Raw genomic sequence first — 9,890 nt, forward strand, 5'->3', positions numbered from 1 at the left:
CCAAAATAACTTTAGATGATTTTGAAAACACTCAAGAATGAACTTTTAATTTTTTTCAAATAGGGTTAAGGTTATTAAAGGAAAATGTTCATACACCAAGAATTCTAGAATGGATCATACTAGGTTTCAAAAATGTAGGCATAAAAAATTGTGAGTTTATCAACCTATTCTGGAAGATATATGTTGTGGAAAATCTCTAGATGAGATAATAGCTTCAAAGTCTTTCCCTTTACATTATAAAACAACATAGAAAATTAAACAAATGGCTTAGATTTTAGGATAGAGGCTACTAAACTAAGTTTGGAAAGTTAAAATTCATATCGTACACATTAAACTGAATAGAATGATATACTGACTGATGGTGCTACCTGTTCTTTAAAACAATAAAATCTGTCATTTTAAAGAGTTACTAAAGTTACATTTAAAACAGAAAACAAAAGATTTTCTAGTCAATTGTCCAAGAAAAGTGTGGGAGGCAGACATCCTGAATGATAAATTCAGATTGGCCACATGAGATCAGCTTTCTGCATTTGTGAAACACAATATCTTTATCATCTCTACCAAACCTTAAGGAAAATGAAAACAGAGCAAACTACAATTGTAGAGCAATGCTTTAAAAGAACTTTTTCAGTTAATCATATTCCTTAATTATTTTTCCCATTCACTTTAGTATATTTCTGATTCATTCATGCCATAATATGTATTTATATTTCAAAGTAACAAGGCTACTACTTTACACACTGAAACTAATTTGAGATTGGTTTTGGATTGCTGTTCTTCTCCTCCTGATTCTCATGACTGTTTTGTGAATTCAAGAAAGCTTCTACAGGCAATGAATATGCAATAGCAACCTCAGGAGCTCTAAATCCCTGCGATGTGATTTGAAACAGTACAGTGGATTCCTTCTGGCTTGTGATTTACACAATGTCACCTGCTCTGCTTTTAGCCCCAGTAAAAGATTAACCATATGGTAGCTGCATGTCCCCAGCTTTCCCCTCAAGCAGGAACCAGTGAGGCCTGATTTCTGTCAAACTTTGCTGTCATCTCACTGGTTAAAATTGCAGCTAATCCGTGGTTATTTGCAAGACTGACTGTTTTTAGACTAGGCCATTTAGTAACTGAGGTCACCTAGGTCATGACAAAAAGGAAGAGAAACACCTTTCACTGTAACTAATTGAACCTCTGAGTGTTCTGAAAGGAAGTCTGGAAGGAGATAAACTTGGGCCAAAAGCTTTGTGTCATCATGACAATGAAAATAATAAATATGGGAAAGAATACTTTCAAGAGTGAACTCCTCCAAAGTTTTTTGGTTCTCCTCCTCACTGAGTGTTCCTGTTATAAAATGAAGTTGCTGAATGCAGGCAGTAGCAAGGTCTACCACCCTATCAAACATAAAACTTCCCTTCGTATCAGTAAAAATGGCTTCACCTGCCAATCCTCCAGAAGATTCTGTAATCTGTACATCTACTGCCAATTGCACCTGACTCAAATGTATGAGTATGTCTTGTTATATTGAGTCAATCTCTTCTTATAATATGTAGAGTTTCTAAGTCTTCTTTTTTAGAATTCCCAACTTGTTTGCTGAGTTTGGAGGGTTTCACCTCCAGGACTTCCTTGGCTGACTTGAAACCCAGAGACTCGTTTCACCCACACCCCTGTGGACAGCAGGAGTCTCCTTCACAAGGAGGGCTTTTTGAAGAGATTAGTTATGTGGCTATTGAACCCCCTCAGCTACCTCAGCCAAAGCCAAATAGAGGTGGGAACATCCAGAAAAGATCTGTGAAAGAACAACTTGTCTACGAACATGAATCCCTTTACATACATGAGAGACCAACAAGGTTTCCAGGAGAAATACTAGCTGCCTTGACTGAAAGAGACAGAGAGAAGACAGAATGCAGGAAGCTTGTTGGACTCACAAAGTTCAATGGGAAGGAACACACTGATAAAACTGCTCAGCTGCAAATGCTTGCTATATTCCATGGAAAAAAAGAGATGACTTGGGGTGGAGCTGTGCCCCAAGAGGACAATCTCAAGTCACAGAAGGTTATTGAAAGGCATTGAAACCTAACGGACTTTGCCGTGCTGATTTTCAAAATTGCTTGCCACCAAGGAGTCCTTTTTCCTCCCATTTTCTCTCTTTTTAAATGTGAATTTCTGTAACTGGCATCCTATGTCTTTCTCACCATTGTATTTTGGGTGCAGATAACTTCTTTTCTAGTTTTACAGGTCCACAGATAGAGAAGAATTTGCCCAAGTATAGATAATACCCAGAGTCTTCCCCATATCTGATTTAGATAAGAATTGGAACTTTAGTGCTGATATACAGATGAGATTTTAGACTTGAGTTGATGATGTAATGGGTTGTGACTTTTCATGACTAGGAATGGGGGAAATGTATTTTGCATGAGGGAGAGATATCAATACTTGTGGGCCAGAGGGTTTAGTGAGGCAGACAAAATAATGGATCCCCCAAAATGTACACCTCCTAATACCTGTAACCTGTAAGAATATTATTTTACATAGCAGAAGGAACTTCACAGATACAATTAAATTAAAGAGCTTGTGACAGTGAGATTATTGTGGATTACTTATGTGGGCTTGATGTAATTCTGAGGGTCCTTAAAAGAAGGAGGCAAGAGATCAGAGGGGAGAGAAGATGCTAATCTGATGATTGTGAACATAAAGGAAGGTGGCCGTGAGCCAAGGATGTAGGCAGCCTATGGAATCTGGAAAGGATGGGCAATGGATTCTCTGCTGCCTCCAGAAAAAAATGCAGCCCTGTGAACTCATTTTAGACTTCTGACCTCCAAACGCTAAGATAATGTGCTTTTCAAAGTTTATGATATATTACAGCAGCAATAGGAAACTAATACAGGAGTAATCATGCTTTACTTTCAGCATGCTATGAAAATAAAGGCATTTTCTAACTTCTTCGGACACCCAATATAATTTCAAAAAGAAATTAGTAACTTATTAAATACAGTTGAACATCAAATTCACTCAATTATTGGGATAAAAGTCCATAAGGAGAAAAGGTTTCAAAGCTAAAGGAAATACCTTAGCTGGCAACTATACAAAAGCAGCTTTTACAAATTTTACTGTAGTTAGCATAAATTGCTCAATCTGGATTCACAAATCTGGAGGACTTTTTGCCACCATGAAATAGAAATGATGTTGGCTATATCAAAGCTGTCTCAGATCTCTTGACGTCACCCTAAACCATCTTAAGATAAAATTGCTTCAAACATTACAAAAATGTCAATAGGAAAAACTTACCCAAGAGCCTCTACAGGTGACCAAATCTTGCCATATTGGTAATTAGCATAACTCAGGATATAAACATATATATAAAGGTAGAGCAGTGCTCTAAGCCCTTGCTGCCAGGAACATTTAGAAATTTACAAATTTCATTTACTTTATCATATCACAGAGCTTGAAATATGTTTTATAATTGTTTATGTATATTCTGGTTGGATTAAAGATTCCTCCCCCCTTTACTTCTATATTATTACAGCAATAATTTAGAATTTCTCAGCCATTTATTTCCTTGTCCTCACAATTGGTGAGGTAGAAGCATATTGCTCTACATTGTTATCTCTATTAAAATTATGATTCACCTTGGAAGTTTTCTCTTTCAGTATTAATTTTACAGTATCATTTACAGCTAATACCAGGTAGAGTCACATATGTCCAAATTAGTCAGCCAGAATAAGGTGTTGATGTAACTTTCTGGTCATTAAAACTTTTTTTCATATAGTCATTTTCCTGAACCTTTATAAAAGGGAACTCAACATTTTAAAATGAAAGAGTAAATATTCTGATAGTACAGCTTTTCCAGAACACAATGTGTCTTCTTAACCTAATAGGATATGCTTATCCATGGAGTTTTGTCCCATTTTTAAGGCCAGAAATTGGACATTTATCATTCTTAAATCAAACTTCCTCTTGGGAAATTTTTCTGAATTTTACTTCATCAACAAGCTATATATTTTGAGGGGAAAATCAGTCCTCTAAAATTCTATCTGTTATCACAAGGTCTTCTGCTGTGCTCTGTAGAAGGCACCCTACACTTGAGCATTCCTCATACATAGATGAGGGGGTTCAGCAATGGATTGAAGAGACCATAAAATAGGGAATGTATAGGAACAGTTCAGGAATTATTTCTTGGGAAAATATACTAATTTAGTAATTTTGATATTATATCAGCTATATTCTGTTGTATTTCTTCTATAATAGCATCACGTAAAAATAATATTAGCATAATATTCTAGTTTATGCACTATTTAGACCCTTTTTCCTTTGGAAAGTATAACTAGTATGAATTCTGTAGATTTCCCACACTGATTTTATTGCTCTGACAAATGCATCTTATTTTTAATAAACATAAAAGTGTAAAACTACCTAAATTGAATTAAACTAAATGATGACATTTAAAAGTGATTCTTATAATGCTATAATCATAAGACTCAATTTTTCCACATAACACTCCCTGGGTAAAAAATTTAAGTGTCAATTCTCTGAAAAACTTTCAATATCAACCTGTATTTCTTTGTAATGTATCAGCTTAAAATGCAACTTCAAGATCTTAGTGGAGTTTTTGGTCTTATACTACATTTTAGAGTGTTCATAAGTTAATAGTTCAAAAAAGATGCATGAAATGCTGTTGCATTGTGTTGCTATAGGTGTTCCTTTTTGCCTCTTTGAGAAACCTGAAAGGAATATGTGTAACAGTAACTGTTAAAATATAACCTAAAACTGTAAGCAAGCAGGAAATTATAAATTAACCTTGGAATGTAACCTAAAACAGCTTTTGAATGTAATCTTGAAATGGGAAGTTCACCAGGGGGAAGGGTGGGGAGGGTGGTTTGAGGACCTTTGGTCTCACAGGAGAGCAAGATGTAAAGTCTGCAAAAATATATGTAAATGTAAAGTTTGTACCTTTCACAGATGTTACCTAGCTTCTGAAGAAAACAGGAAATAACTAAATCACTGAAGTTCTCCAAACCTGTTACATGTTCACTAAAATGATTAACTCCCTTTGTCTCTAATGGGTTTAGCCAATTAAATAAGCACTGAGAGATTGCCCCAAACCTCCCACATGTAGATAAGCCTTTTTTCTATCACTCTCCTTACATGTTAATTAAATGATTATCTCTCTTTGCTCTGAACCTGGTATAAAACCCAATTAAAAAAGCACTTTGCGGAGGCAGATTTGGGAAAGCTTCCCCTGTCTTCTGCTGGCATAAATAAACCTTTTTTCCTTCTCAACCTGGTTCGGTGTGACTTCTATTGGCTGTGCCTAGCAATGAACCCAGATTTGAGAAGTGACCCTTCTACATATGTGTGTGTTTGTCACAGGAAAAGATTTGCTAATGCTTCTGTATCTGCCTTCTAGACCTTGTTTATCAGTCTTCCAGTTTTTCTGTGTCTATGAGAGTATAGAAATTGATGGATTTGGTTAAAAGTTGTTACTAATATGAATGGATGGGACTATATGAGGCAAAATGTTTGCAAAAATGTGGGTTTGTATGCAAGGTAATGTGTAGATCATTAAGATGATAAATGAAATATAACATGTATTGTTTAATTTCATATACTGGTAGGGAAATTAATATATTATTATTTTAACCTTAATATTTTGGAGATAAAATTAATGCATTAATAGGATATCTAATGATTTGTAAACTGTGAATATCTAAGCATATAAATATAAAGGATATTGAACCTAGTAGATAAAAGGCCTATAAATAAAATAAATGGCAAATTTAATGGTTCAGCAAAAAAGGTCTTTGATCTACATTTTTATGCTTCCCCAACACTCTTGAATTTCAGGCGTGGGGTGAGGGCCCAGGACCTAAACCTAACACACTGAAGATAAACAAACTAAAAAACGTATATATTATTTAAATATTGTTATTCCAAAGCAAGACTCTAGATGTTATCTTGACTTTCAATATCAAGATTATGCTCATAACCCAGCAAAATAATAATTTTATCTGACAACTCTTGTTTCTTCATATCCAAATTCAAGACTAAATTCAACACAATGAAACTCTTAACACGGCTTTTCCCCTTAAAATAAGATTGAAATTTCCCAGTTGGCCACTGGATATGCACAGTGAGTTGCTCCTTCACGTTCTACAAAGAGAAATTACAGAAACATTCAGATGTGTTTGGTAATTTCCTTTGTGTGTGTGTGTGATTAGCACACACAGTCCTTATTTGATGTGATTAAACCAATATCCCAGAGTTCATCCCTGGATTCCAAGTATTGAATAGGCCTTTTCCTTTCTTAAGCAGGGATTACAGCAACTCCTGAATCTGGGTATTCTGAGCTATACTAAACAGTTCTCATGGTTTATACATGAAAGACAAAACTGTGCTGTAATGGTGCTTACTCACAATTAGGAATTCATTATAAGCCCATCAGTCAACTTATCAAAACTCTTGGCCTTGCATGTTTCTCCATTTTGTTTATGCCCCTAGCTGATGTATCCAAGCTATTTGAAGCCTTAGCAGACATTATTCTAGTATCACCATTCTCTCTATGGGCTTTCATGTGGTAAAAACCCTAATATTTACAAACAATGCCCAACATTAATGCCTATAAAGTGTTTTTGTTGTCTGTTTCTCATATTACTGTTAAATGCTGCTCACACCTAAGCCAGTTAACTTCTTCTAATAAAGGTGTACCTCATGATTATCTAGAAGTTGTTCAAATTCTTACCTTGATTGATACTTCTTTAGTCAACCCTGATATAAGATTGTTGTAGCTCATATCTTAAAAATTATCTTTGTGTCTTAAGTATCAATAGAGAAATTGCCTCTTTGCCAACATTCATTCTTACTGAGATGGTTGATCTGATAGCTTCGGCATGGACGTATCTCCTTGAGAATGATTTAAATGTTTATACCTTTGTTAACAGTAGATATTTCTTTGGAGTTGATCATAGTTTACATGTCATGAAAGTAAAGGAATTTTCTAACTGTGTAATGAGTGTGAGGAATCTGGTGACTGACCAGTGAAAAATACATGACCACTAAATGGCAGCATCATTGCAAGCTATTTATTGGGGGACTGTAGCTTTGACAGATTGCATAGGAGAGGAAATCCCACATAGCATGAGACATTTCAAAGGCCACAATACAAGGGATGAGGCACCAAAGGGGAAGAGGGCAAGGGGAAACTCCCAGGGAGAGGGGAATCTGGAGAGAGATCTTGCCTGTCCAGGCCATGTTACTCAGGTAGCATGGTCAGGAGAGCTCTGAAAGGCAGAAGTGATCTTATAACTACAGGGTTTATCTTACCTACGGCTAGCAGATGTTGGGTGCACATGGGCTCTAAATGGCTAAAAATGGCTTATTTTGCCTATTTTAAAGCAATTGGATGAGTACGGATTTGAGTTTGGTACCAGTGTGCCTCCAACCCATAGTCGTAGGATACTATAAAGAGGTATACAACACATAGGGCCATCTTTAGCTCATTTATATAAAAATCAAGCATCCTAATAACAACTGAAAAAGAACTTAATGACTTATTTGAGACTATTCCACATCTAAAGGAAATCTCAGTTGTTAAAATTAAAGTTCATAATAAAGTGAATACCTATAAAATTATTGGGAATGCTTTAGCTGATGGCTGTACAAAAACCAGCCCTTTCTTACTTTGCCACCATCAATATTATAAAGATAGTTGTTCAATCTGGCTTTATAAATCCAGAGGATTTTTTGCCACCATGAAAGAGAAATGATGTTGGCTACAACAAAGTTGTCTCATGCTGTTTGGTGTCACCCCAAATTTTTTCAAACATTACAAAAATGCTGGTGGGAAAATTTTCAATAGCATCAACAAGTGATCAAATCTTGCCTTGTTGACAATTATCAAAACCCAGGAATAAATGTAGTTTTAGCAATGTTCCAAAGCCTTGCTTTAAGAACTGTGTAAACATTTGCAAATTGTTTTCATTCATTTGACCAAATCCTAAATCTTTAAATACATTTTAAGATTGTTTATATATTTTCTAGTTGTATTAAAGCTTTCCCTAACATTTTTTCCTTTACTCCTATTGTTGGGAATTAAGATTTCTCAGTCATATATTTCATTGGCCTCACACGTGGTGAGGTAGAAGAATATCACTGCAATATGATTGGTATTTAAATTTAGATTTCACCTTGGAACTTCACTCTTCTGATATCAATATTACTGTACCATTTCCAGGTGCCACAAAGAGGTAATAAGAATGCATATATGCCCACAATGAATAGCCAGAGTAATATGTTGATGCCATTTTCTTAAACTTAAAATAAATATTTTCCCCATAACTTATTTCTTATTTTTTAAAGAAGGCTTCAATACATATCTTTTAAAGAGAGACTCAATATTCTAATAATTCAACTGACCCAGCTCTTAATATGTATTTTCAACATTAGAGTGTATGTTTGTTCATGAAATTTTGCCTTATTTTCAGAACCAAACTTTGGACAATTACCATTTTTATATCAAACTTCTAATTGGAGAATTTTTCTGAGTTTCTTTTTTTGTCATTAGCAGTCAACATTGAAGTCACACCTCATGGACCTCTTCTTCTGCAACACCCTGTAGAAGGCCCCCTTCACTTGAGCATTCCTCAAGCTGTAAATTAGGGGATTCAGCATTGGGTTGAAGAGGCTATGAAACAAGGACAGCATTTTCTCCTGCTCCTCTCGTTGATTCGAGTTTGGGACCATATAAACCACCATAGCTATGCCAAAGAAGAGCCCAACCACACAGAGGTGTGAGGAACAGGTGGAGAAAGCTTTTCTGCGGCCCTCCCCTGACTGGATCTTCAGGATGGTCCAAAGGATGAGTGTATAGGAGACTAGCATCATGAATAGGGGCCCAACTAAGACAAGCACAGAAGCAACAAAGAGGACCAGTTGGTTGATCCAGGTGTCGTCAGCACAGGCCAGTTTGAGGACAGATAGGATTTCACAGAAGACATGGTTCACTTCATGAGGTCCACAGAAGGGCAGCCTTAGGAGGAGAATTGCATGTACCAGGGCCAGGCTAAATCCACATACCCAAGAAGCTATGGCCAGGATAGTGCACACTCTCTGGCTCATGATGGCAGTGTACTGGAGGGGGTGGCAGATTGCCACATACCTGTCATAGGACATTACCACCAAAATCAGGCACTCAGTGGCAGCAAAAGTCAAATACAAAAATGTCTGTATTATACATGAGATGAAAGGGATAGTTTTTTTCTGTTTCAGTAGGTTTTCCAACATCTTGGGAACATTGTTGGAAGCATAGGATATGTCAAGGATGGCCAAGTGTGTAAGGAAAAAGTACATGGGAGTGTGCAGTCTGGAGTCCAGATAAATAAGCCCCAAGATCATGCCATTTGCCATCAGACTGAAGATGTAGATCAAGGAGAAGATACCGAAAAGGAACACTTCCATCTCCACGCTGAGCCGAAATCCCACCAAAATGAAACCTATTATCCATGTTTGGTTGCCCCCCATTCCTTAATGACAATCTGTCAGGGACAGAAGTGTGATAGAAAGGTCAGAGTTCAAAAATCAATTAAGATTGTTCACCATGCCTGTCATGTGTCTGGCTGTGCTTCTGTTCTTGCAAGATCATGAATAAATTCTTTTCTCCTCCACAAACAGACCCATGAATCCTGGCTATGGGAGGAACAACACCATAGAGTGGATGCTGATTCAGAGCTTATGCAGCCTCCTGAAGAACATTGCCCCAGTCCTGCAAGGTATTGCTGACTAGTTGGCACTGTAATTGAGTCTTTAAAAGGCCATTCCACTGTTCTATCAACCCAGCTTCCTCTGGATGATGGGGAACAAGATTTCCACTGATGAAGAAGATTCCATAAATGTTCCCTGATGGTTTG

General features: G+C 36.5%; 1 protein-coding gene and 1 pseudogene across 1 annotated transcript; both read right to left on the reverse strand.

The window, feature by feature from the left end:
• Nucleotides 1-746: 746 nt before the first annotated feature.
• LOC119535261 lies at nt 747-6,778 on the reverse strand (annotated as a pseudogene).
• Nucleotides 6,779-8,544: 1,766 nt separating this feature from the next.
• On the reverse strand, nt 8,545-9,504 carry LOC119535262 (olfactory receptor 2A2-like). Its single transcript, XM_037837723.1, has one exon. The coding sequence runs from the start codon at nt 9,502-9,504 to the stop codon at nt 8,545-8,547; it is 960 nt and encodes a 319-aa protein (XP_037693651.1).
• Between the last annotated feature and the right edge of the window lie 386 nt (nt 9,505-9,890).

Source organism: Choloepus didactylus, chromosome 5, assembly GCF_015220235.1.
Source record: "Choloepus didactylus isolate mChoDid1 chromosome 5, mChoDid1.pri, whole genome shotgun sequence".
Lineage (NCBI taxonomy): Eukaryota > Metazoa > Chordata > Mammalia > Pilosa > Megalonychidae > Choloepus > Choloepus didactylus.

Bases quoted from the DNA above. Each gene is read 5' to 3' on its own strand.
- LOC119535262 (XM_037837723.1), bottom strand. From the start codon at position 9,504: ATGGGGGGCAACCAAACATGGATAATAGGTTTCATTTTGGTGGGATTT.